Here is a 27,083-nt window from a genome sequence, read left to right as displayed (position 1 = left end):
CAGTGGTTTGTGTCAGCCTATGAACCAGGAGGTCACGGTTTGATTCCTGGTCAGGACACATGCCTGGGTTGCGGGCTCCATCCCAGTAATGGTCATGAAGGAGACAGCAAATCAATGATTCTCTCTCATCATTGATGTTTATCTCTCTCCCTCCCTCCCTTCCTCTCTGAAATCAATAAAAATATATATTTTTTTTTTAAAAAAAAATATATTTTTGTACAGATGTCCCCAATTCTCACCCCCGCCCCCCCCCTTTGTGATCTAAAATATATATATTTTTAAAGTGCTTTCAAAATTTGGGGGTAGATACTCAGAAGAGGATTTCTGGGCCATCTGGTAGCTCATTTTTTTAAAAATATATTTTATTGATTTTTTTACAGAGAGGAAGGGAGAGAGAGAGTTAGAAACATCGATGAGAGAGAAACATCGATCAGCTGCCTCCTGCACATCTCCCACTGGGGATGTGCCTGCAACCCAGGTACATGCCCTTGACCGGAATCGAACCTGGGGCCCTTCAGTCCGCAGGCTGACGCTCTATCCACTGAGCCAAACCGGTTTCGGCAGCTCTATTCATTTTTTGAGGAACTTCTAAACTTTTCCATAGTGGCTGTACCAAGTTATGTTCCCACCAGCAGTGTATGAGGATTCCCTTTTCTCCATTTCTCTCTAACACTTGTTATTTCTGACAATATTTTTTTTTAAAAGAATTTAAATGATTTTTCCATTTTTAAAATTGGTAGGCTGAACATACAAGTTTTGATTTAGCGTTCCTTTTTCATTTATTTATTTTAAAGATTTTAAATTGATTTTTAGAGAATAAGGGAGAGGGGGAGAGAGAGGGAAGCATCAACATCGATTGTGAGACATCGATTGGCTGCTTCCTACACACCTACCAGGACAGCCCGCAGCTGGGGCATGCGCCCTGGCTGGGAATCAAACCAGCAACCTTTTGGTGCTCAGGGTGATGCCCAACCAACTGAGCCACACTGGCCAGGACTGCAGCTCTTTGTAAACAATTGAAAACTCCAGCATTACAAGGACAGCATTCCCTCAGGGCAGCTCTTTGCTGGGCTAAAAAGGAACTGTTCCCTTTAGACTCACTCTGGTTTGCCGCAGTCCCAATCCCTCCCTATTCCTCACAAGCTTGCCTAGTAGCAGTCTTGAAGTTTACTTGCTTGATCCCTTAGTTTCTCTACCCCTGTCAGTTCCCTTTTAGAAGCTTAGCCCTCCTTTCTAAGAGGAGGGGTTAGGAGGGTCAGTGAGAGGCCCCCTGCTTGGGCCAGCATGGTGGGGGGATTCCCGGGGAGTCCGTGCTGCATACAAGGAGTAGAGCTTGAAGGCTCAGATGACCCTGGTTCTCGGGGGTCCAACAGGATCCATAAAGGCAGTAGTCTGTGTTGACGGATGACAGGCTAGCATCTGAGGACCGCCCCTTCCTCCCTCTGTCCCAGGGGATTTTGGACTGGCAACCAAGGTCGAATATGACGGGGAAAGGAAGAAGACCCTGTGCGGAACTCCTAATTACATAGCTCCTGAGGTGCTGAGCAAGAAAGGGCACAGTTTCGAGGTGGATGTGTGGTCCATTGGGTGCATTATGTAAGTTGGGGGACCCCCTGGCCTCAGCAGGGGCTCTTTTGGAAATCCCACCTGTGAATGGATCTGCCTATGAAAAGGCTGCTCCCAGGGCAGACTACCCCAAAACAGCCTAATTCCGCATCTCCTCTTGACACTGGTGTAGGCTGTAGGATTCCTGCAGCCGGGCCCCTTGCTGCTCAAAGTGTGGCCCACAGACCAGCAACACCATCACTTAGAAACCTGTTCAAAATGGAGAACCTGAATCAGAATCCAGATTTTAACCGAGTCCTTGGCTGATCTCATGCACAAAAGTTTTAGAACCACTGATCTAGAAAGCAGCATTGGGTGCGAGGACGTGGGCCAAGGCCATCGGAGCTGAGTGGTAGGAAAGCGCCTTTTCAGGTGTGGCTTTGTTGGCCTGGGGACCGGAGTCAGAAATGAGTTGTGGCAATGGCCTTCATACTTTTTTTTTTATTATTATTATTATTGATTTTTTTTACAGAGAGGAAGGGAGAGAGATAGAAACATCGATGGGAGAGAAACATCGATCAGCCGCCTCCTGCACTGCACATCTCCTACTGGGGATGTGCCCGCAACCCAGGTACATGCCCTTGACCGGAATCGAACCCGGGACCCTTCAGTCCGCAGGCCGACGCTCTATCCACTGAGCCAAACCGGTTTCGGCCTTCATACTTTTTTTCAGTGGAGCTATTTCAAATGGAAACTTCAGGCTTTAAGTACAGAACTATTAAACACAGAGCTGCCTCTGCAGGCACGGCAGCCCCCTTCTTGACTTGTTCTGTATCAGCTGGTGGCCTCTGGGACCCTAGAACACTGTGGGCTTTTGCTGAAAAATCTCTGGCCCACAAGAATCCTGTTCTCATCACCTCTAATCTACTGCGGGCTCTCTCTGGTTTCTGGGCTGCTCCGTGGGCGTGGAAACTGTCCTCAGGGACAGAGTGAGTGTCCAGAGGATGCCTGGCCTTCGCTCTGGCCCTGAGCTGATTCCTCCTGCATCTGTTTTGGCTGAGAACTGAGCCAAATTCCACCTTGTGCTTACAGGTATACCTTGCTAGTGGGCAAACCACCTTTTGAGACATCTTGCCTAAAAGAGACCTACCTCCGGATCAAGAAGAATGAGTACAGTATTCCCAAGGTGACTAAAAGCAGTTGGAGTTGAACTTGATTATGTTTTGTTACCCCCTCGCCCCCAAAGCTATTTACTGAGCCCAGCTAGAAGCTGGGGACACAGAGAGAGGTCCACTCCACACCTCAGCTAGCCTCAGAGCCTTCCAGGGTCCGTGTCTGAAACTGCATCCAGAACGGAACATCTGTGCACAAAAGCATTTTTTCCAGGGGAAGGGAGTTTGTAGATTTCAGAGGAAAAACAAACACCAAAAAGATGGGAAGGCAGTAGGAGGCAGAAGGAGACGTGCTGCATAAGCTTCGGCAGTGGCCTTGATGCGGATGGGCCAGTGGCCTGGCCCTTCGGAACTGTGGCCCTGAGCGGAGCTGCTGCCTCCGCAGCACCTAGCACGGCGCCCCGCATACAGCAGGTGCTCACAGTCGCGGGTCACTGAGTCCACCGTGGTGTGAAAATGCACCTGGCCCATGGCCGCTTTCCTGTTTGGTGTTCTTGCTTGTGTGCAGCCAAGAGCCCGGTCCCCATGAAGACAGTGTGTCCTAAAGGGTCAGTTAACTGTCAGACGGACGCAGCATGGAGGGTTCAGAGTGTGGGTCCTCGAGCCGCTAGACTGCCCCTGTGGGTGCTGGCTCTGCCACTTACTGTGTTTTCTTAGCACTTAACCTCTGTGCCCCAGTTTCCTCTGCAAGAGCATGGCGGTCACAGAGGTCTCCCCCCGCACATGTTCTGTGAAGGTTAACTGGGAGGATAGCAGGGTGTGCTGAGGAGTTTCCTGGCACTCAGTGGGTGTGGAGTTCATGCTAGCTGTCACTGTGCATTTGACCCGTGCTGGGTTATCGCCCACGGAACCTCCTCACCGGGGCTCCAGGCTTGGCACCGTGTCCCCATGTTATAGATGAAGATACTCGTCACAGCTGGTGTTGTGGGCAGAACTGGGACTTACACCAGGTCTCTGTGACCCCAAAGCCTGTGTTCTTGAGTGCTCGTCTAGTGGGGAGAGCTGGAATCATGCAAGAGCAGACTCAGGGACAAATCGACCTCGGCTCCATCTTGAGTTTCGAGAGGAAGGGAGACTAACCATTCTCACGGCTTGTCAACTCAGCAAAGCTGACGGGGGGAACTGGCATTGTCTGTAGCGCTGACGGAGCTGCATGGGGAACAGGCTGCAGGTCCTGGCGCGGTGCTGCACCCGGGCTCTGTCATGTGGCTTATGGCTCTCCCTGTCTCTGCTCCAGCACATCAACCCTGTGGCCGCCTCCCTCATTCAGAAGATGCTTCAGAGCGACCCCACCGCCCGCCCCACCATCCATGAGCTGCTCAGCGACGAGTTCTTTACCTCTGGCTACATCCCCGCCCGACTGCCCGTCACCTGCCTCACCGTCCCCCCCAGGTTCTCCATTGCTCCCAGCAGCTTGGACCCCAGCGGCCGGAAGCCTCTTTCAGTCCTCAATAAAGGTAAAACAAGGCCTGGGCAGACAACAGGCCCCTCCCCGCAAAGAGCCTAGGCTTCCAGTGTGTGGGTGGGTGGCCCAGAGTGTGGGGTGCAGCAGGACAGGCTCTGGCCCCTGGCCCCTGGCCCCTGGCCCCATCCTCCATAGGAAGATGCCCTTGGTTCTGTCAGAAAGACAGACCTTGCACCGCTGATCACACCTGTCAGGCCCAAAGAGAGCAGAGTGGACTTAGCGGCACACCTGAAAAATTCTTATTCGAAAAATTCTAGCCATCACTCCTGTATGGTTCATTGAGAAAAATATGAGAAACCTCAGATGTCCACATGGAACTCAGGGCAGTGGACTCCTGAGCACCCAGCAGGTTCATGTCACTAAGAGTGAGCCTCGTGCGCTGCATCTCCTGTTTTGTTCCTCTGAAGTTAATAGCAGACACCGTAGCGTTTTATGCCCTATAAACTTCAGTGTGTCTGTCTTCAAAAGGATGGACATCTTATCAAACCACTCCACTGATTAGGTTATTATTGTTTCTAGGTCTCCTCAGAGGACAGAATTAGGAAATACTTAATGTGGGGAGCGGGGGAGGGCTTGAGTTTTTGGTGATATTTCCCATTCACATTTTTTCTTTTTTCTTTTTGTTAATCCTTACCCGAGGATATTTTTCCATTGATTGAAAGAGAGAGGGAAACACAGAGAGAAATATCGATTGAGAGAAACACATTGATTGGTTGCCTCCTTTACACGCCCCGACCAGGGCGTAGGCCAGGGTATGGAATGGGTCCACAGACACTCTATCCACTGAGCCAAACCGGCTAGGGGCCCAGTTCACATTTTTTCAACATTTTATTTGTTATATTTCAAACTTGGGAAAAGGTGTGAGAAGAGACAAAATCCTATATCCACTTTACCCAGACCCACAATTCACATATTTTTTTCACATTTGCTTCATCAGTACTCTTTCTTCCTCCCCTCCCTCTCTTTCTTCTGAACTGTTTGTGAGTTATATACTCTAGTCTTTACAACGTAATACTTCAATGTATATATCCCCAAACAAAGATCCTTTTACAAAACCACAGCACATGGCGCAGTTATCAGGTTCAGGAAATTTAATGTTGATATGATCTTGTTTTATAGCAATCTTTTTCTCTACTGTGAAGTTACTGCTTTTCTTTTGGTAATTTATAAGTGATTCTAAATAATGTTTTAGGGTTTTTATGTTTGTATTTCTTTTCTCTTAAACTGAAAATCTTGTCGCCCTACTTTAATATACATACATTTTTAAACATATATAAACTAGTTCCTTTTGTTAAATGAATGTTTTATTTTCTTGCAGTTCTATTTGTCCTTGGAATATATTTCACTAAAGATAATATAGTGTGGCCCTAACCGGTTTGGCTCAGTGGATAGAGCGTCGGCCTGCGGACTCAAGGGTCCCAGGTTCGATTCCAGTCAAGGGCATATACCTTGCTGCAGGCACATCCCCAGTAGGGGGCATGCAGGAGGCAGCTGATCAATGTTTCTCGCTCATCGATGTTTCTAACTCTCTATCCCTTTCCCTTCCTCTCTGTAAAAAATCAATAAAATATATTTTTTTTAAAAAAAGATAGTGTGAAAAAAAGATCACTTGAAATACTTTTCTTCTCTGTGTGGATATAGCATCAATTTAATATATGCCAATTTAATGTATAAGTTCATTTGTTTCGGTTATAACCTAATACTGTTATTTTAAGGATTATCTATTTTTCTCTTGGGGTTAATTTTTTGACATTTCTTTTACTGGTGATATCAGTCTTTCTTCTTTTTTTTAATGTTTTTATTGATTTTTTAGAGAGATAGAAACATTGACCTGCTGCCTCCTGCATGCCCCCTACTGGGGACCAAGCTGGCCTCCTGGTTCATGGGTCAACACTCAACCACTGAGCCCCGCGGGCCAGGGCAGATGTCGGTCTTGATCACTTGGTCTTGGTGGGTCTGAAGGGCTTCTCTGCAGCAGCACCGTTTTCTCTGATGATTAAAACGCGCCTGCCAGGGCTTCCCTGAGACTGTTGCTCCTCAGGCTCCGCCCACTGATGCCAGCACTCCTGGGGGCTCTTGCCTGTGGCAGCTGTTGCCATGGTGTTCTGACCATGATGGTTCTCTCCTGGCTCCGGCCACATTCATTCATGGGAATACTTCTGTAAGGAGGAGCTGGTGCTTCTCTCCCATGTATTTATTTTTTCAGTTATGTCAGTCTGGACTCATGGGCATTTATTCTTTGGGCTATCATGTAATAGTGTTATTTTAAGGATTGCTTTTTTTAAAAAATGTATTTTATTGATTTTTTTCACAGAGAGGAAGGGAGAGGGATAGAGAGTTAGAAACATCGATCAGCTGCCTCCTGCACACTCCCCACTGGGGATGTGCCCACAACCAAGGCACATGCCCCTGACCAGAATCGAACCTGGGACCCCTCAGTCCGCAGGCCGACGCTCCACTGAGCCAAACCGGTCAAGGCTAGGGATTGCTTTTTTTATCTTTTGCCTTTAATTTTTGAACATAAAACATTCTGTAAAAACTTCTTATGCTGGAAATTTTCAAACTTACCCACAAGTAGAGAGAACTGGCCCTAGCCGGTTTGGAGAGAACATCGGCCTGTGAACGGAAAGGTCCCAGGTTCAATACCGGTCAAGGGCACATGCCCAGGTTGCGGGCTCGATCCCCAGTGGGGGGCTTGCAGGAGGCAGCCGATCAATGATTCTCTCTCATCACTGATGTTTCTCTCTCTCTCTCTCCTTATTCCTTCCTCTCTGAAATCAATAAATATATATTTTTTAAAAAGTAGAGAGAATTGTATGATGAACCCCCATGTATTACATCATCCATTTTCAAAAGTCAGTTACATTTGCCTATATTTATTCCACATCTTCCTCCTTTTTTTGGCTAGAGTTTTTTTTAAATATATTTCATTGATTTTTTACAGAGAGGAAGGGAGAGGGATAGAGAGTTAGAAACATCGATGAAAGAGAAACATCGATCAGCTGCTTCCTGCACATCTCCCACTGGGGATGTGCCGCAACCAAGGCACATGCCCTCGACCGGAATCAAACCTGAGACCTTTCAGTCCACAGGCCGACGCTCCATCCACTGAGCCAAACCGGTTTTGGCTTGGCTAGAGTTTTAAAGGCAAATCTGAAATATTTCACACTTAAGTCTTTACCACAGCATCTTTTTTAAAATGGAAAACTCTGATTTGCAAATATTGTAAAGAAGGGTTTCATATTTCAGGAAGGGAATAAGCATATGGTGGTGGGAAAAGGGTTAAACAGAGAAGCTTAAGACAAAACCATGCTTCCACCACTCAGATGTGACCAATGTCCCGTCTCAGTGTGGGTCTTTCCAGGCTGTTGGGCATAGAAGTAAATAAAGCACATTTTAGGGTGGGCAGTCGCTTACATTTTTGTTAAGTGCCTGCTTAATTCATCCTGCTGGTCTGACCATTTACTGACCCTCCCATTTGCCTGGACGCTGAAGATACTTGTCATTCTGAGTGTCTGACTCTGTGGCTGTGGATCCTTCCTCAAGGGCTTGCCTGGTGCTGGAGGTACTAGTGAGCACCAGGTGCCTGTGAGAGCCTGAGCTCTAAGAGCCTGACACGGACTAGGTTCACCCAGAGCAATCAATAGCAGCTAAAAGGGATTTTCTCTGGGGAGAGAGTACCAGCTTGGGCACAGGGTCCCGTACCCTCCCAGCCTGCTGCTTGGTGCCAGCTAATGACCACGTCTCATCTCCTAGGTACGGAGAACCCCATGCCTGAGCGGCCCCGAGAGAAAGAGGAGCCTGCGGTCCGGGAGACCAATGAGGCGGTCGACTGCCACCTTGGGGATATGCTGCAGCAGCTGCACAGCGTCAACGCCTCCAAGCCCTCGGAGCGGGGGCTGGTCAGGCAAGGTGGGCACTGCAGCCGCCTGGGGCGAGGCTGCTCCAGGCATCGCGAGAGACCGGGGAGTCTCAGCCCGCAAAGTGTGGGCCTTGGCCAGGCCCCTGTCCTCATAATCTGTCCAGTTCCCTCATTTCCTGTAGATTAAAGTCCCAATGAGTTAGCCTGATGCCCAAGCCCTCCATGGTCTGGCCCTTCCTTTCTGACTCATGGGTTCTGCCTCCCATCTCCCAGTACCTCACTGCGGCCTGGGCACCTGTCCGCAGTTTCTTCTGTTCAGTGAATTCCTGGTTGGCCTTCGAGATGGTTGAAATAACAGACCAGGACGTGCTCCAGCCTCAGAGCTTTGCGCACACTGTCGCTTCCGGAGCGTTCTTCCTGCAGCTCTGCATGGCTCACACACTCGTGTTTCTCAGATGTCTGCTCTGGCGGCCCCTCACAAGCATTTCCTGGCACCACTCCTAGCACTGGCATTCCCTGTGCCTGCTTTATATGATCTATAGCACCTCTCATCCCGCAGACTCTAAAGTTTTCATATTGAATTTCTGTATTAGAGAAGGGTTATTGCGGTGACTGTGTATAACACTTTGATGTATTTGGAATTGTCTTCTCACAGTATTTGAATCACTCAAAACTAGAAAGCTAGAGAACCTGCCAGCCACTGACTCACCATAATGGAAGCAACTTAAACATTCTGTTCACACTTATTTTGGTCCGTCTCTGTCCCTGTGGCTAGAGTGCAAGCTCCTGAGGCTGGGTTTTGCTTGCTGCTCACTGAGGGTAAGAGCCTGGTTCTGACCGATCATCTGTCTGTTTCCGTCCAGAGGAGGCCGAGGATCCCGCCTGCATCCCCATCTTCTGGGTCAGCAAGTGGGTGGACTACTCGGACAAGTACGGCCTTGGTAGGTTTCTTCCAGAATGGGTGGTGGCTCCAGGCGGCCTGTGACCCTTTGACCTGTTCCGGCCTCTTGCCTTTTTTGGCTGCTAGGTCCTCTCCCAGCTCTCCTAGCTCCATCCCAGACCTCCAGTGCCAGCTCCCCATGTCCCCCTGCTCCCTGCTCCCCTTTCTGAGGTCTCCCCCCACTACCCCTAGGATACCAACTGTGTGACAACAGCGTGGGGGTGCTCTTCAATGACTCGACTCGCCTCATCCTCTACAACGACGGAGACAGCCTGCAGTACATAGAGCGCGACGGCACAGAGTCCTACCTCACCGTGAATTCCCATCCCAGCTCCTTGGTCAAGAAGGTGGGTGCTGGCCGGCCCGCGTGGCCCGTGCTGCCGGGAGGGAGATGGGCCGGGATGGGGCTCCAACTCTGCACTTCTGACTCCCCTAGATCACCCTCCTTAAGTATTTCCGGAACTACATGAGCGAGCACTTGCTGAAGGCAGGGGCCAATATCACACCACGGGAAGGTGACGAGCTGGCCCGGCTGCCCTACCTGCGCACCTGGTTTCGCACCCGCAGTGCCATCATCCTGCACCTCAGCAATGGCTGTGTGCAGATCAACTTCTTCCAGGTGAGCCGGGCCGTGGGAGTGGGCGTGGGGGTCTGTGCCTGTCGGGGGGCTTGGGTTGGGCGGGGAGTGGGCGGTGTGGGAACTGCCCTTGGCAGCAGGAAGGGAGTGGGGTGAGGGCCCCCAACCAGCTGGGCTGTCTTCCTTCTGCTCCCCCACACACACAGCTGGACCTTTAATTCACTGGCCACCACCTGTCCCTCCTCCTCCCCTCCTAGGACCACACCAAGCTCATCCTGTGCCCGCTGATGGCCGCCGTGACTTACATCAACGAGAAGCGGGACTTCCGCACGTACCGCCTGAGCCTCCTGGAGGAGTTTGGCTGCTCCAAGGAGCTGGCCAGCCGGCTCCGATACGCCCGCACCATGGTGGACAAGCTGCTGAGCTCGCGCTCAGCCACCAACCGCCTCAAGGCCTCCTCGTAGGCCCGCCCCCTTGGGCCTGGTGCCTCCGTGACCCCCACCAGCACCTTGGCCCGTTCTGGTCGGCTCCCCTGGCCCTGGTTTTATAGTGTGCCCCAGCCCTGGGCGTGGAGAGCCATTACAGATGGGGCTGCTGTGTAAGTTATTTTTGTACATGTTTGCGTGTGGGTTCTATGGCCCCTCCCTTCCCTCTCACCCACACTGTATGTACAGAATGTTGCTGTTGGATCCAGGACTGTCCTTTCCCCGCCTTTATACACATTAAACACATGAGAACCTTTTTCTTCTTGTATTCCGAGGGGTGTCTGGCACCTGGGCGCTCGGCACATCTTTGCTCCAACATCTATCCCCAGGCTTCCAAGCCTCTGCAGGAATTTTCCCATGGGAGGCCAGCCTCAGCCCAGGCCTGGCTCCTCAGCCGGCCGGCCTCCGCTCCCAGCAGCTGCTGCGCATGGCTCCCTGGTCCCTGGGGCCGGCGGGTAGTAGGGCAAGAAGAGGCTCTCGGAGGCGCAGCTCCTCATGGCCTGGTGCGTGTGGAGCAGCAGCCGCGGGAAGCGGTCTGTGAAGTACTGGACAAAGCTGTCGGGGACCTGGCCCAGCGCCTGCCGGACCTCACCCGGGAGCTCCCTGTAGTGGTGCTTCTGCAGGGTCAGAGCAGGGCCCTGGCTCAGCGCAAGCGGAGACCAAGCCTTCCCAAGAGCCAGGCCCGCCCGAGCCCCAGACGCACCTTGTTCCTCATGGCGCGGAGCAGGTCTCGCACCGAGGTCCCCTTATAGGACCGGAACCTTCGCAGATCTGTGGGCGGGGAAGTTGTGGGCTGAGCGGTCCCATTGGGCTCCCCTTCCCGCCCCCTCGTGCCCGGCCTCTACCTGTCTGCAGCGGCATTGTGATGTGCTTGTGCCAGTTGCCCCGGACCACGGCGGAGCCTCCTGCCTCCAGCGCCATCACCAGGGGCCCCTGTTCGGACTCTTTCTCCAGCCAGTCACTGACGTCCTAGGGCCCCATAGAGCTCCTGAGCCTGTGACTAGCTTCCGAGGCCTCACGCCCAGGAGCCCGCCCTCCTGTTGTCCCACCAGGTCGTTAGCAGCCCAGGGGTGGGTGCTGTTCTCCATCTCACAGAGCAAGCCGGCTCGGGGCAGGGTGCTTTGCTCAGGGTCTTGCCGATGGAATGGGCTACCTGGGCACAGGTTCAGCACGAGTGGCCACTGGGGCTGAAAGGAGCAGGTGTGCTCGCTCTCACAAGGGGCGGCTTGCGGGGGTGGGGGGTGGGGGGTAGGGGGGGTGGGAGGAGTGGGGGGGGCGGTGACGAGTGGACTGGAGCGCCAAGATGGCAACGGTTAGGAGTCTGCTCCATCTTGGTTTAGGCAAGGAGCCGGGCTGCCTAGTGCAGGTAGACAAGTCCCTTTTCTCCTAGCCAATCTGGCCTCCCCTTTCTCGTTGCTCAGGACCCACACTTGGGACTTGCTACCCCGTTCCGTTCCCCCTGACCTGGAAGAACTGGAGCTGCTTGGCTCTGCTCCAGAAGAAGGGGTGGGCCAGCACCTGCTGAGCAGAGGGGCGCGCCTGCGGCCGGGGGCTCAGCATGGCCGCCACCAGGCTCCGGGCAGCCACCTTGTCTGCGGGGGGAGGGGTGTCTTTAGGCCCCCAGCCTCATGCCCTGCTTCCTCCCTTCTTTGCTGGGTCAGGTCCCTCTCACCATGGGCCTCTTCCTCCAGGTGAGCCAGACAGGGAGCGCCTGCAAGGATGTTTGCCTGGCGATAAAGACTCTCTCCAAAGGGGTGGCTGCCGCTGGAAAGCACGTAGTAGAACACGCAGCCTGCAGAGAAGATGTCCACCGCGCTGGTCTGGCCGGAGGAAGGGGCGTAAGGAGGAAGTCCGCCCGGAGTCTGCGGGGCTAACCTCTCCCAGGGGTGTCTGGCTCAGCGAAGAACTCTGGGATGCCTCTGAGAGGCAGCCCCTTATCCCTAGGTCCCTCCCCTCTGCACCATTGAAGGCCCATGGTCTTCACCCCAATATTTGCCCCTACTGAGCTTCTAGCTTGGGTTTCCGGACGCCATTCCCGCACATGTAGCAGGGAGCATCAGGAAGGGAAGCCGCCAGGCGTGTGGCAAGAGGCAGCGGTGAGGACAGATGGGGGGGGCCTGTCCACAGCCGCCTGGCACTAAGCTCTGCTGGTTGCACCCAGGGCACTTGGGCGGCAGAGCTTTCACTTCTCAAGAGGCTCCAGAACTCCAGAGGTTTATGTGCAACTTCCCGAAAGCGTTGGCCACTAATTAAAAAGCGAAAGGACCTGACAGGCTCCTAGCCGTGCCTTTGTCCTTGGGCCTGCAGGTGGCCCCTTCTAGCTTTCTCTAGACGTCAGGCGTGGGAGCAGCTTTGCCCAGCGACTGTCCTTTTGTGCCGCTGTCATCTATGCCCATGACTGTTGCTTCCACACACACAAACCTGGGGCCCCAAACTTACATGTCTGTAGGGTCAGACATTGCTTCGACTATTCGCTCATCTGATGTTCCCAGCCCTCCACCCAGCGCTTCTCTACGCTGCTGCATGTGAAGACCCTGGCCTTGCCCCAGCGGATCAGGCTGGGGTCACTGGATATGGGGCCTGGCAGCTGACTTTTTTAAGTTGCCCGGTGATTCTGCAGCACAGTGAAGAGGTAAAGCCATTTCAGCTCAGGGTTCTTAACCTCGGCACTATTGACACTTTGGGCCTGATAACTTTTATGGGGCGTGGTCAAAGGATATTTAGCAGCATCCTTGGTCTTTACCCACCAGATGCCAGTAACACCCCCCTACCCACCACGTGTGGTCACCAAAAATATCTCCAGACATTACCCAGGGCCCCCTGGGTGGTGGAATAGTCCCTGGTTGAGAATCACTGCTCTAGGTAGGAAAGGATGAATGAGCCCACTTTACAATGAAGGAGCAAGTTCCAGCTCACACAGTGTGATGTGCAGCCTGGGCAGGAGGCCCTGGGCCAGGTGATGGAGGACTCACCGGGCTGTCGGGGGGCGGGAGCTGCAGGAGCTCAGGTGCCATCCAGCCCTCTGTGCCGGGGACGCCTGAGCGCAGGCTGAAGCTACGGCGGCCGGCTGCCAGCTTCTTGCACAGGCCGAAGTCGGAGAGGACCACCCTGCCTCGGCCCTGGCCCTCGGGCCCCGTGATGAGCACGTTGGTTGGCTTCAGGTCCCGGTGCACTGTGAGAGCAGGAGGCAGCTGAGCGCAGGTGGGGAAGGCAGGGTGGAAGATGGGGATCGAGGGTGGGTGGGTACCTATGTGTAGAGAATGCAGGTGGGCCAGGCCAGACATGAGGTGCTGCAGCGCTGTCTCCGGCTCCAGGCCCCAGCAGTCCAGCTCTGGGTTTTCCACGTACTGAGGAGCAGCAAGGGGAAGGTCACTGCAGCCCAGGACCCTCCGGCCCTCCCCCACACCGCCCTGCGCCCCAGCCTCACCTCCTGCAAGGAGGCAGGGCAGAGCTCCAGGGCGATGTAGTAGAACTGGGGTCCCCGCTCTGTACAGAAGTAGCGGAGCACGTTGGGGTGCCGGTCTGACTCTTGCAGGAGCTGGACCTCCCGCTGCACCAGGCCAAAGCATTCACGAAGGAGTCGCTTGACAGCCACTGCCCGCCCCTCAAACTGTCCCCTGGTAGGTGGGGGAATGGAGGTTCAGAGAGGGCAAAGGGTAGGACAGCTCTCCAAGGGACGATGCGGGAAGGGCTGTGAGAGCCACGTCTCCAGCCTGGCTCCTGGCTGCCACTCACCGGAAAACGAAAGTCCCGCCTGCCCCGCGGCCCAGCACATCCTTGGGGTTAAAGGAGATCTTCCCCACCACAGTGAGCTGCTCAGCTAGGGGAGAGGAGGGCGGGGTCTCAGGGAGCCACCACTGCCCACCCCAGCCCTGCTCTGCCTTCCCCTTTGTTCCCCCTTCCACGCCCAGCCTGGTGCCAGACTGCGCAGGCCCAGTGCCTGGTGCTGCACGCACTGTGTGTGCGCTTGGACAAGTCACCTCACTGTGTGCCCTTGGTTTGCTCATCTGCAAGGCAGTGCGGACCAGCACCTGCTCTGCAATGTGCACGGTCCGCAGCTCTCCCTGTTTCCTTCCATGCGGTGGCTCTGCTCCTTGGCCGCTGGCCTACACGTGGGCCCGAGTGTGCAGCCCTCCTTCAGCTTCCAGCCTGCGCACCTGCTTCCCTTCCTCTCTGAACCTCTGCTGGTGCTGTGGGTGCCACCTGGACTCTCCGCCCCACCACCCCGGCTCTCTCGGGGAATTCCATCTTATCCTGGGGCCAGAGCTCAGCCATCTCTTTGAGGGCGCTCACTCTTCCCCACACCTGAGCGTGCCCCCTCTGTGCTCACCCAGCCCCCGTGTGTCACACCGCCCGGCAGCTGCCGTCGCTCTAGGCTCTGCCTAGCAGTCGTGAGAATGCCAAAGTAAAGAGTTTCTAGGCACTTTAAGCAAGAGAAGTGACAGAATCGTTGTTTTCTAAACATATATAATAGAGGAGATCCAGTATCACATACAGACTGTTTCCACTGAGTCATAACAGGCCCCTCTGGGTGTTTATGTTCTTAGATGCTTGTCCTGAATTACTGCGATCACTTGGATTATTTTTATAATGGGTAAAAAAAATTAGGTGTTTTATGGAACAAGGTGTCCTGGCTGAGCCAGGGCTGGGGTTCCGCATCCTCTCCGCCTCCGAGGATGCCTGGTAACACTGGCGGGTAAGGACTTGAGAGGACGCCTGGGAGGGATGAACATCTGTCAGTGACGGGGCCTAGTGGGCGGTGGTGGTGAGAGCAACTGGGAGGGACGACAGGGCCATTTGACGGGAACCACCTGGGGTGTCTGGGGAAAGACTCCGCTCAGGTCCAAAGGGCCGAGGAGATGAGTGTGTCGGGGTGCGGTGGAACCTACCCAGAGCCTGTAAGGTGACAGGAGCGGCAGCTCAGGGCTCAGCGGGGGGACCTCCTAAAAGAGGTGCCCCTGAGGAAGGGTAGCTGTTCCCTCTCCGCAGAGGAAGCCGAACACGTAGGTGTAAGTTGGAGCAGCACCGAGCATTGAGCCGCATGGCGGGTGGACTTCAGCCTGAGTACAGGCTCCAAGGCTGGGGTTTGAGCCGTGACCAGGAGGTGCCAGTAGCAGTTTATGCAAAGGACCGAAGAACAGCCCAGCCCAGAGCCAAAGAAGCAGCAGCCTGAACTAGATCAAGGAACGCATGGGGGAGGCCCAAGGGGCAGCCCGTGTGCCAGAGGAGGCTGGAAGGGATTGTTCATAGGAGTAAATGGAGAAAAAAAGAATGTTTAGAAAATAAAAAGCTCTAAAGAGCAGAAATGGTATCAAATGGTATCTAGGTAATTTACTGTCACTGTTACCAAATATGACATTGTTTTAGCACACATATTAATACCATCACTTCTGTATAATTGAAATGTTTTTTTAGCCCTAGCTGGTTTGGCTCAGTGGATAGAGCATTGGCCTGTGGACTGAAGGGTTCTGGGTTCGATTCCAGTCGAGGGCACATGCCCAGATTGTGAGATCAATCCCTAGCAGGGGGCCAATCAATGATTCTTTCTCATCATTGATGTTTCTATCTTTCCCTCTCCCTTCCTCTATGAAATCAATAAAAACATATTTTAAAAAACAAAATGTTTGCCCTAACTGGTTTGGCTCAGTGGATAGGGCGTCGGCCTGCGGACTGAAGGGTCCCAGGTTTGATTCCTTGAGGTTCGATTCTGGTCAAGGGCATGTACCTTGGTTGCGGTCACATCCCCAGTGGGGGGTGTGCAGGAGGCAGCTGATCAATGTTTCTCTTTCATCGATGTTTCTGACTCTCTATCCCTCTCCCTTCCTCTCTGTAAAAAATCAATTAAAAAATGGTTTTTTTAAAGAATAGTTTTTTTTATTGATTTTTAGAGAGAGAGGAAGGGGGGGGAGAGAGAGAGAGAGAGAAAGAGAGAGAGAGAGAGAGAGAGAGAGAGAGGTTGATCAGCTACCTCCTGTACAAACCCCGCTGGGGATTGAAACCAGAATCTAGTATGTCCCCTGACTGGGAATTGGACCCGCAACCTTTTGGTGCAAGGGACAACACTCTAACCAACTGAGCCACCCGGCCAGGGCACCTCTGTGTGATGTAATAATGATGGTGTAACTAGGTGTTATCATTTCCATGTGACAGATGGTGTTGGCTCCACACCCAGTTCTGTCTGACCCAGAATCTTCGACGATAACAAAAAAGAACGGCACACCTTTGTAGAGTGCTCAACTACGTAGCAGGCACTATTCAACATATCTTCTTAACTCATTCAGGCTCAGCTACTCCACTAGTGGCTTCTAACAAGCCGACTTTCTTTTCTCTGTCCTTGGCACGCCCTTTCCCGTCACTTAAGCTCACCTTCAGGGTCTTCAAGTGGCTGGGTTTGCTCAGAGGGGCTTTGCAGCCTCTTCTGGTCCTGTGGGGTGGTCCCGGGGAGCTGGGGCAGAGCACCCGGTGAGGTGGGAGGGGGGCCCGCAGGTGCCAGGAGGGCCTGCTGCTGCTTCTCTGCCAGCTGCTGCTGCTGAAACACAGGCCTAGGAGGGCTCAGCCCTGGTTAGGCCCTGTCCGTGGGGGGCCCAGTAGCTGTGCCCGAGACGCCCTGCACCAGACCATGAACATAGCACAGGGGCTTGGGTGCCACTGGGAGGAAGGCAGGGAGCAGAATCGGAGCTGCTGAGTGTCTTGGAAAGGAGGGCAGACGGCTCCCTCGGCTACCCTATGGCAGACCTGAGGTTGGGTGACAGGCTTACCTGCCTCATTAAGAAGAGAATCCACCCTCCCAGGAGGACTGCAGTGAGGCTGGCCACCAGCAGGTCTTGGGGTCCCAGTCCTAGATACAAGTCTGGGGTGTTCTCTTCAGGGTGCAGCTCCAGGTCCCAAAGTTCCTCCCGACTCAGACTCAGGAGCTGGGAACACACGGGCTTTCGCTCAGCACCTGCTCTCACGGGGGAACCCTTCACCCTTCGTCACCAGTACAGGGCTGGGTTTACTTTAAGGGGCAGTGGGTGAGTGGCCCGCCTGCTGGGGGACAGAGCGCTCTCCGTGGTGCTGAAGAGGCAGCCATGAGAGCCCGCACGGTGCGGGGAGGGCGCTCTCCGTGGTGCTGAAGCATCAGGGTGCCCCAGGAGGCTGGGCTTCCAAACCCAGCTGGTGACCAGCATCTCCCGGGGTGTCACTAAAAAATACTTTTTGAGGAAACACAAAAAATGTAGGTATCCATCTCCAGAGATTCTTTTTCTCCCCAGAGATTCTTAATTCATGGGGCTGGAGTGGGCATTCAGTGATTCTAATGAGCTGCAGATTTGAGAATTATTGTTCCAGATCATGGCTGTTCCTTCTTTTAAAATTTTTTTAAAAAATTGATTTCATAGCCCGGCTGGCGTGGCTCAGTGGTTGAGCGTCCACCTATGAACCAAGAGTTCGCTGGTTTGATCCCAGTCAGGGCACATGCCCGAGTTGCGGGCTTGATCCCCAGTGGGGGGAGTGCAAGAGGCAGCCGATCAATGATTCTCATCATTGATGTTTCTCTTTCTCTCTCCCGCTCCCTTCCTCTTTGAAACCAATAAAAAACAAAAATAAAATAAAGTTGATTTCATAGAGGAAGGGAGAGGGGGAGAGAGAGAGAGACAGAAACATCAATGATAAGAGAGAGAATCATTAATTGGCTGCCTCCTGCAGGCCCCACACTGGAAATCAAGTCCCCAACCCAGGCATGTGCCCCGACCAGGAATCAAACCTTGATCTTGTTCATAGGTCGCCACTCAACCACTGAGCCACGCTGGCCGGGCATGGCTGTTCCTTCTAACCTTGAACTACTAGTGCTTCTTGTCCAATTCTCTCCTAGGAGAGAATGCTTTTATAGTTTTTCTGTTTTAATTTTCTCACTAGATAACCATTTTGTAACTTTTACACTGAAGAAGAGTAAAGAAAAGAAAACTGTGACCCATGTTTCACAGTTTAGATGACCAATATCTTTTTGACACATATAACAGCAAAAATAGTTTTCCTTTTGGGGAAATTGTGTGAGATCAACTGACCCACTCCAAATGTTAATCATAGCAGGCCGAGGAAAATGTCCTATAGCTGCCCACTCACCTGCCAGTCTCCCTCCATCCCTCTGCCCTTTCATGTATTTATTTTTTTTAGGTTAATCCTCACCCAAGGATATTTTTCCATTTATTTTTAGGAAGAGTGGAAGGGAGGGGGACAGACAGAGAGAGAAAAACATAGATGTGAGAGAGACACCTTGATTGGTTGCCTCCGGCACATGCCCTGACTGGGGTCTGGGATCAAACCTGCAACCGAGTTACGTGCCCTTGACTGGAATTGAACCTGGGACCCTTCAGTCCGTGGGCTAATGCTCTAGCCACTGAGTCAAACCAGCCAGGCTGCCCTCTGCCCTTTTAGCACTGACCTCCAATAAGAGGGCTGGGGCCTGCATGCTCTTGGAAGGTCTAGTTTCAGCAGTTCTACTCCCCGGGGTGGGATGGACTCTCAGCATCGTGGTGTGCAGGACTGGGGGTGGCTCATGGTGTCCTAAAGGGCAGGGGAAAGTCCAGGGGCTGAAGGTGACCTCTGTCTTCCAGATCAGAAGCCAGGATCACATCCTTCATCGTCATCTATTCCAAATTTGAGCTAGGGAATCTCACCAATGAGCAGCCACTGGCTAGGGAGGGCCACACTGCCGGAGGGGTATCTGACAGCCGTGCTAGGTGAGCCCTCTCGCTCTCCTGAGACTTGAAGTGTCACCTCATCTGTGGTGGGGCCATCCATGGAGGCCAGGGTCAGTCCACGAGGCTATGGCAGAAGATGGAGAGTCATGAGTGAGGGGGCTCTCCTGCTCCATCCCCTCTTTCCAGCCCCTCGGAGACCCCTTCTCACCACCAAGGCCACCCCTGTGTGAACCAGTGCTTTGGAAACATAGAAGCCAGCGTCATCCTTCCCTATATACAGCGTCATCCTAGTGGGGGAGAACAGAAGAGGGATGAGTAGTGGTTGTGGCTGTTTCCATTGCACCATGTTCTTGTATTGTCCCCTCCCACATCAGTTCTGGTCTTGGCCATGTGACTTGCTTTGGACAATGAGACTATTGCAAACGTGGTACAAGTAGAGGCTTCAGAAGTGCTTGTCTAATGGGGCTTGTCCTCTCGTGTTGCTCTTTGGAACCCCAAGACCACCATGGAGGAAGCCCAGGCTAGCCTGATGAGGTCAGAGAGACCTTATCTGACACCCTCTAGGCCAGGGCTGGGCAAACTTTTTGACTCGAGGGCCACAATGGGTTCTTAAACTGGACCGGAGGGCCAGAACAAAAGCATGGATGGAGTGTTTGTGTGAACTAATATAAATTCAAAGTAAACATCATTACATAAAAGGGTACGGTCTTTTTTTTTTTTAGTTTTATTCATTTCAAACGGGCCGGATCCGGCCCGCGGGCCGTAGTTTGCCCACGCCTGCTCTAGGCAATAGCCCATCAACTATGAGAGAGGGGAGTGAGACCATCCCAGGGCATCCACTCAGCCAAGCCACCAGCTGACCGCACACATGAACTAAACCCTCCCAGATCCGAAAACCAGCCAGCTGACTCACAGAATCTTAAAAAATAAATGTTTGTTGTTTCGAAGCCGCCCCCTGCCTTTTCCTATTTATCCTTTAGGTTTCTATTTAGATGCCCTTTCCTCCAGGACGTGTCCCACCACTCCCTCCTGCCCCCGTCTCAATGGAGGTGCTCTTTCCGTGCATGCCCAAGGCAAACCTATTCTCTTATCCGACCCTTTGGCATCCCACAATTGCCTCTTTACACACCTGTCTCCTCTACTAGACTCTAAGATTTCTGTAGGGAGGAACACTGAAACATTACTACCCTCCCAGAGCCTAACAAGTGACTGGTACACAGTAAGTGCTCAATTAATATCTGCAGAACAAACTGAATGAGAGGATAATCCTTGATTTTCCCAGCCTGTCTCTTGGCTCCCTAAGATGGGGACTCTAAGGCTCTGAGTGCTTTGAGGCAGGGTGACAGTTAGTCTCAAACAACCAATAAGGCGCAGCACCTGCCAAGCAGAACGGATGCCCCCTGTGGCACTGGAGTGGAGACCTGAGGCCCCTCCTCGGCCAGATGTGACCCTGTCACTTGCTGAACAGTGGGGGCTCTCTTGGGGGGTCCTGGAACACACAAGGGGTGGTGAGGGCACTAGTTATTTATTAATAGCCAAACTGGCTGGTCAATAGCAGCTTGAAATATTGTGACCCCTAGTTCAACTGTACTGGTGTGTCATGGTCAGACATCACGCCTGCCCATTGGGCCTGGGCTACAGCCCTTCCAGGGGGTCCTCCCCAGTCCCCAGGCAGGAGCACCTACAGCAGCTGGATGCCCAAGACCGAGAAGGGGGTGGCTATGTTCTGGGGGCGGGAGGCAGGCAGTCGGATGTGGCCCCAGCGGAGGGCTAGGAAGTGCAGGGTGTCCCGTGCCAGGGTGAGATGGGGTAGCTGGTGCAGGCTGTCCTGGTGCCAGGTGTAGATGCCCATCACAGGCACGCCCAAGTCTTGTGTCCACAGCACTGCCCCGCTTCCTGGGTCCACAGTTAGCAGCAGGCCCATCCCACAGGATGCCAGGTGGCTCATGTCTGCCAAGAAAGATGGAGGTGTGACCAGGGAGCTCTGACGGGAGGTACCTCAGAGCGTCTTGGGGTGGGGAGCTGCTCTGGGGCTGGGCCATCAGGAGGGTCACTCGGGTGTGGAGCTCAGATGAGATCACCTGGAGGGCTGCAGGACATGGGAAGGTCAGTCAGTTCACTGGGGCACTTTGATCCTTGGGGTCAACTGGGAGCTGTGTAGGATGTAGGGGTCAGTCAAGGTCTTCTGAAGGCAGGGATCACTTAGGATGTGGAGCATCAGCCACTCATGCTCTACCTGATGACCACCTGGGATGAGTATCAGGGTGACCTGGGTATCACTTAGAGTGTGAAGGAGGTCACCAGGGCCCTGGGGGTGCCACTTGCGATGTGCCATTGTTATCATCTCTCATGTGAAGTGATGGAGTCAGGGAACCAGGGGGTGCCAAGGGGCACCTGTGAGGTAAATCAGGAAGTCTGGTAGGACAGTCATAATATCAAGGAGGTGGTCAGGGTTATCGGGGAAAGGTCACTCAGGGTCACCTTTCAGGGGTCACTCAACACTGGGGGTCACTCAGGGCGCTTGGGGACTGCTCAGGATGTGTGGGTTGCTTGGAGTCACCCAGGATGTAGGGAGGCCTGGTGTGGCTCACGGGGAGCATGGAGGAGTGACGATGTCAGGGCTGCTCAGGCACAGGAGGGTCCTGCTGCGTGTTGAGGGGGTCATTCAGTATGTGGGGTCCCTGAAGTGGTCAAATGGGTAAAAATGTGGTGAGCTTGGTCACGGATGCCACTCAGGGATCCCTGAGTTGGGGACACTGCTCCAGAGAAAGGCGGCACTCACATTTCCCAGGGGAGCCGTCCAGGGGGGGCGCTGAGTAGCGGCGGTAGGTGGTGTTCCAGCGCTGGCCGGGGGCCTGGGGGTCCTGCATGGTGACCGTGTACTCTGAGGATGCCCCGAAGCAAGGTTACCAGGCATGCCCACCTGATGCTCCTCCCTTGCCCACCTCGGCGGGTCTCATCTTGTGGGGGTGGGGCTTCTGAGCACCCAGCCTGGGGTGGAGGCGGGGGGCGTGGGAGGAACATCCTGGTCTATCGTGGTTACCGCTCTATCTCCAGTTCTTTGTTCAATGAAATATTTGTTGACTGACAAATTGACAGACTGGCCCAACTCAACTTGCATAGCAATTGCCAGGCCTGGACAGAGCAAAGGAGGGGGCTGCCCGGGGTTGGGGGAGCAGCTGGGGCCTGACTCACGCGTACGGCCGATGTAGAGGCGGGGCGTAGAGGTGCCTTCTGTGGTCAGTGTCATCTGTGTCTCCCCTGACTCCGGGTCCACCACAAACCAGGCATCCTGCTTTCGGCCTGTGGAGGTGGAAAGCGTGCCAGCCCTCAAGATGGCCCGGGAGAGGGTGTGCAGCCTGTTCCTCCTGGGCCCAGCTGGCCCGCCAGGACCTAGGTCCCGTCCCTGCGCTGGGCCTGGCCCCACAGGCTGGGGCTGGAGAGGCGCTTACCCGTGTAGAAGACGCCATCGGAGCTGCGGCACGGGGAGGCGTGGACCAGCTCGGGGATGGTGAACGGCAGTTTCTGAGGAGAGGGAAACATTCCAGGGAGGAGTAAGAGCAGAAAAATTCACCCAACCTATCCATGAGGTAGTTGTTATTGTTTCCATTTTCCGGAGAGGCTAAGTAGCTGGGCTATGCCTTTGAGAAGCCGGGGAACGGTTGTAGATTTCAGGACACCGAGAGACGCGACAACCACATGGGCCGGGGACCCTGGGCCAGGAAACAGTGAGGGACGCCACTGAGACACCTCACAGCGTCAACATGCGCTGCGAACAGGCAATGCCATGCGCCACGGCTAACCTTCCTGGCGTCAGTCAGCTACACGCAGGCTGCGTGGGAAAGAGCCTTGTTCTCAGAAATACACAACGACGCTTCAGAAGTAAAGGGCATAGCGCCTGCAACTCGCTCTTGAAAGGTTCGGAAAAAGACATTTTATACGAAAAAAAAAGTAATATTCTCAGCATTTTATCTATTAATCTATCATCTACCGAGAGAGAACAATAAAGCAAATGTGATGTTAAAAATCAATGAATCTGGGTGAAGGGAATAAAGAATTTCTTTGTACTATTCTTGCATTTTTCCTATATTTGAAATTATATCAAAATGAAAAGCTACACACACAGAAAGAGCTCAAAACTGCATGTACAGAGCTGTTGCCAGACGTATCCCAGGGACACAGTCCTGAGGGAAGAGAATTGGGGCTCCTAGCGACAGAGGGCCACCGACAAGAGGCCCTCACCACCTGGACGGGTAAGGCCCGTGTTCCTGAAAGGAACTGAGGGCACCTATTGTGGATGCGGGAAGTTCATTCATTCATTCACTCACTCATTCATTCATTCACTCACTCATTCATTCATTCATTCATTCATTCAAGCCACAGGATGTCAGGCTGCGGTAGCCCCTCAAGCCACTTGAGTCTCCAGAATGGTACAATGTGCAGACACCAACTCCCCTAGTAAGCGAGAAAGACAAGAGAGAGGGCACTGTGAGATGACGCTGGAGAAGTGAGAAGTGAACGTGTGGTGGATGAATTTGGAGAAGTGAGAGGTGAGTGTGTGCGGGATGAGGCTGGAGGAGTGAGAGGTGAGCGTGTGTGGGATGAGGCTGGAGGAGTGAGAGGTGAGCGTGTGCGGGACGAGGCTGAGAAGTGAGAGGTGAGCGTGTGCGGGACGAGGCTGGAGGAGTGAGAGGTGAGCATGTATGGGACGAGGCTGAGAAGTGAGAGGTGAGCGTGTGCGGGACGAGGCTGAGAAGTGAGAGGTGAGCATGTATGGGATGAGGCTGAGAAGTGAGAGGTGTGCGTGTGCGGGACGAGGCTGAGAAGTGAGAGGTGAGCGTGTATGGGATGAGGCTGAGAAGTGAGAGGTGAGCGTGTGGGGGATGAGGCTGAGAAGTGAGAGGTGAGCGTGTGGGGGATGAGGCTGGAGGAGTGAGAGGTGTGCGTGTGCGGGACGAGGCTGGAGGAGTGAGAGGTGAGCGTGTGTGGGATGAGGCTGGAGGAGTGAGAGGTGAGCGTGTGCGGGACGAGGCTGAGAAGTGAGAGGTGAGCTTGTGCGGGACGAGGCTGGAGGAGTGAGAGGTGAGCATGTATGGGACGAGGCTGAGAAGTGAGAGGTGAGCGTGTGCGGGACGAGGCTGAGAAGTGAGAGGTGAGCATGTATGGGATGAGGCTGAGAAGTGAGAGGTGTGCGTGTGTGGGATGAGGCTGGAGGAGTGAGAGGTGAGCGTGTGCGGGACGAGGCTGAGAAGTGAGAGGTGAGCGTGTGCGGGACGAGGCTGGAGGAGTGAGAGGTGAGCATGTATGGGACGAGGCTGAGAAGTGAGAGGTGAGCGTGTGCGGGACGAGGCTGAGAAGTGAGAGGTGAGCATGTATGGGATGAGGCTGAGAAGTGAGAGGTGTGCGTGTGCGGGACGAGGCTGAGAAGTGAGAGGTGAGCGTGTATGGGATGAGGCTGAGAAGTGAGAGGTGAGCGTGTGGGGGATGAGGCTGAGAAGTGAGAGGTGTGCGTGTGGGGGATGAGGCTGGAGGAGTGAGAGGTGTGCGTGTGCGGGACGAGGCTGGAGGAGTGAGAGGTGAGCGTGTGTGGGATGAGGCTGGAGGAGTGAGAGGTGGGCGTGTGTGGGATGAGGCTGGAAGAGTGAGAGGTGAGCGTGTGCGGGCCGAGGCTGGAGGAGTGAGAGGTGAGCGTGTGTGGGACGAGGCTGGAGGAGTGAGAGGTGAGCGTGTGCGGGATGAGGCTGTACAGCCTCCCCATTACGTGCGGAGCCCTGGCATCCTCTGCAGAACACTCAGATTCTGGCCAGACTGTTCCCCTGCCCCCTCAGCGCTCTGCCTAACAGAAGCCCGGGCCCTCCCACCTCCAAGCACGGAAGGACACACACCATCAGTCCCTGTTGTTTCTGGGTCCCCAAGGTGTACAGGCTGCCATCAGAGGGGTCCGAGAGAAAGGCCGTTCTGTGAGCAGAGAGGAATGGGGGGGGGGGGTTGGAGGCACGTGTCCTGGTTTCACAAAGGTGCCCTTTCCCTCCAACTTCGTAGCGAGTAGGAGCCACCCTTGCAGGATGCACCACAGAGCCTGGGCCCAGTGCTCCCTTATGTCTATCATGCACCCCCACCCCATCCACACCCCCTCCAGACACCAGGGCTCCCCCATATCCCAGGTGCCCCTCCTTAAAAGGCCGCAGGTTCACTTACTCTGTGACGTACGTTGGTCCTTGGATGATGGGATCTGAGGGGAGGCACGGGGAGCGTGAGTTGCCCCCTCCGACTCCCACCAACAATCACAGCTCCTACTCGCTGGGCCTTACCGAGTGCCAGGCCCCAACCCAAGCACGTGCCCTGCGGCTACTGTAATCTCCCCGGGAGCTCTGCGAGGGAGGGCCATTACCCTTGGCTTCATTCTACAGTGAGGACCTTGATGTTCAGAGAGGTAGAGTGACTTCCCCAAGGCCACACAGCTGCTAAGTGGCGAAGCTGCCGGCAGACACTGGCTCGTGGGGTTCTAGACCCCATGCTCTCACCCTCTGTGCCACAGTGACACCACTCTAACCCGGGGTCCAAGGAGGAAGGAGTGACCGCCCCTTGCTCACCATCCCTCAGTGTCCACTTCAAGTCCCCAGTCTGCTTGCTTAGTGCGTGGAGACTTCCATCCAGGGTGGACACGAGCAGGAGGCTCTCTGGCCTGAGGGTCTGGACCTGCAGTGGGAAACAAAGCCACCTCCTCTGAGAGGCCTGGGACCATCCCGTGCTCTTGCCCCAGGCAAGGCTGGCTGTGACTCCCTGGTCCCCTGAAGACAGAGAGAGAAGGAAGGACGACTGGGGAAGCTGTTGGCTCTACCCATTGATCTCCTTGACCCTAGAGAGGGACTCATTACAGTGAAGCTGGAGCCGGAGCCACAGCCCAGACCGCCCAGCTCCCACTGTGTCCAAAGTGCCTCCCCTCTGCCCACCCAGTTCCTTCTGGTTTCCCAAAGAAGACTGAAGGCCTTTACATCAAAAGGCACTGCCGCTGGTCTGTAGGCCCTGGGAGACCAGGCTGCTATTCTCACCTTCGTGCAGGTGAGGGAGAGGCTCAGGAAGGCAAGGCAATGAGCCACGCAGGCAGCTAATGGCAGGACTGGCACTTGAACCACCATCTCGGAGATCCCAGCACTGATCTCTTTCTCGGCCACACTGCCTCTCTGAGGATGGCCCCTTCCTTCTGCCTCCCCAGGCAGCTCAGGCTTTGGGTGCCAGGCTGCACACCCCCAAATGGAGACTGGGGTGCTGGGGGGGGGGCCTGGAACTGCCCTTCCACCTGGCCCCTGCTGGGCCAGCTCACTGCTCTCGCCCCTCCTTGAACAAACAGGGTGAGGCCGAGCTCCGGCAGCAACCCTAACATCCGGGTGGCGGTGGCCGGGCCACCCCTGCAGAGCCACATCCGCTCCAGGCCCCTGGGTTTGGTGGGGAATCAGGAAGCTGCCAGCCCTCTGGTCTGCCCACCGACGTGGGGACTGCAGGCCCCTGGCTCACAGAGGACTTCTGTTTGATCGTAATCGCATTTGAAATTAGTTTTTAAATTAACTCCCAATGAATATATTGGAAAGATTTTACTTAAAATCTGGATCTCTGGTTTTTCTTATTTTTCTGGAAACATCAGATCTCAGCGTACTGGGCTCGCATTCCCACTTGGCAACCATGGGGTGGACTTAGCCGGCGCTGGGCATGGGGTGCCCTCTGACTGGGATCCGTGACATGTCGAGGGGGCTCCAGGCCGCACAGCTCAGCCCTGGCGACGCCCGCCCCCCTCTCCGCCACGGGGTCTGGGCTGGGCCTTCTGCCTTCGAGGCATTTCTGTGAGCCCCCCCACCCCAGGCCACACCTGGCTCCCCGGTTCTCAGCCCGGCCTTCGGGGCCAGGGAGGCACGTCGTGACCCCGTATTTGGCTGCAACACTGGGCACGTGGGCGCGTTTCTCAGGAGACCTGACGCTGACCATTTCCCCAGGCACCGGGGGCCCCAGGGGTCGGGGGAGGCCCTGCAGTCCGCACCGGAGCTGCGGGAGGCGGGGTGTTGGGTCCCCCCGCGCCCTTCCACCCGGCAACGCCCCCGAACGGAGAGGATTTCACTCTCAGGGACCCACTGGGGTCACCGGGCCGAGGAGGGCGAGGCGCCCTGCTGCCCCGCCGCACCCGCCCCCGCACCCCCCGCGCCCACGGACCTGACCCGGAGGCGGCGTCGGCCCCTTCTCACCTGCAGCGCCGGCGTCCCCAGCAGCGCCGCCAGCGGGAGCCAGAGCCGGAGCCCGAGCCCCAGCCGCCCGCCCGCCCCGCGGGCCGCGCTCGCCATAGCCGCGCAGCAGCGCCGCCGGCCCC

At 54.7% G+C, this 27,083-nt stretch overlaps 2 protein-coding genes across 2 annotated transcripts in view; one reads left to right on the top strand and one right to left on the bottom strand.

Moving 5' to 3' along the window:
- PLK1 (polo like kinase 1) overlaps nt 1–10,302 on the top strand; it is a 13,980-nt gene extending 3,678 nt beyond the window's left edge. Inside the window, exons 3-10 of the mRNA XM_081089364.1 lie at nt 1,452–1,596; nt 2,638–2,731; nt 3,955–4,174; nt 7,939–8,094; nt 8,908–8,985; nt 9,177–9,331; nt 9,421–9,603; nt 9,819–10,302. Of these exons, the coding sequence (XP_080945490.1) occupies nt 1,452–1,596; nt 2,638–2,731; nt 3,955–4,174; nt 7,939–8,094; nt 8,908–8,985; nt 9,177–9,331; nt 9,421–9,603; nt 9,819–10,025 (1,238 nt within the window). The 3' untranslated portion in view covers nt 10,026–10,302. The remainder of the gene's footprint in view (nt 1–1,451; nt 1,597–2,637; nt 2,732–3,954; nt 4,175–7,938; nt 8,095–8,907; nt 8,986–9,176; nt 9,332–9,420; nt 9,604–9,818) is intronic.
- On the bottom strand, nt 10,260–27,083 carry ERN2 (endoplasmic reticulum to nucleus signaling 2). The gene is made up of 22 exons (XM_081089363.1): nt 26,962–27,083; nt 25,321–25,426; nt 24,926–24,959; nt 24,613–24,685; nt 22,180–22,252; nt 21,923–22,030; nt 21,510–21,611; nt 20,413–20,677; nt 18,936–19,014; nt 18,704–18,851; nt 18,469–18,590; nt 16,805–16,960; nt 16,413–16,575; nt 13,782–13,866; nt 13,474–13,663; nt 13,294–13,393; nt 13,019–13,218; nt 11,719–11,866; nt 11,511–11,638; nt 10,892–11,015; nt 10,750–10,817; nt 10,260–10,663 (listed from the first exon to the last, which is right to left on the bottom strand). The coding sequence occupies exons 1-22, from the start codon at nt 27,055–27,057 to the stop codon at nt 10,418–10,420; spliced, it is 2,814 nt and encodes a 937-aa protein (XP_080945489.1). The 5' UTR covers nt 27,058–27,083; the 3' UTR covers nt 10,260–10,417.

This window comes from Myotis nattereri (assembly GCF_964212035.1).
Source record: "Myotis nattereri genome assembly, chromosome: 4".
NCBI lineage: Eukaryota > Metazoa > Chordata > Mammalia > Chiroptera > Vespertilionidae > Myotis > Myotis nattereri.
The sequence above is the reverse complement of the archived record's forward strand: the minus strand, read 5'-3'. Positions and strand labels throughout refer to the sequence as shown.

Bases quoted from the DNA above. Each gene is read 5' to 3' on its own strand.
- ERN2 (XM_081089363.1), bottom strand. From the start codon at position 27,057: ATGGCGAGCGCGGCCCGCGGGGCGGGCGGGCGGCTGGGGCTCGGGCTC. The intron at 25,427-26,961 runs GTGAGAAGGGGC...TTCCCACTGCAG, and splicing joins TGGGGACGCCGGCGCTGCAG to GTCCAGACCCTCAGGCCAGA. The intron at 16,576-16,804 runs GTAAGCCTGTCA...CCTGTGTTTCAG, and splicing joins TTCTCTTCTTAATGAGGCAG to CAGCAGCAGCTGGCAGAGAA.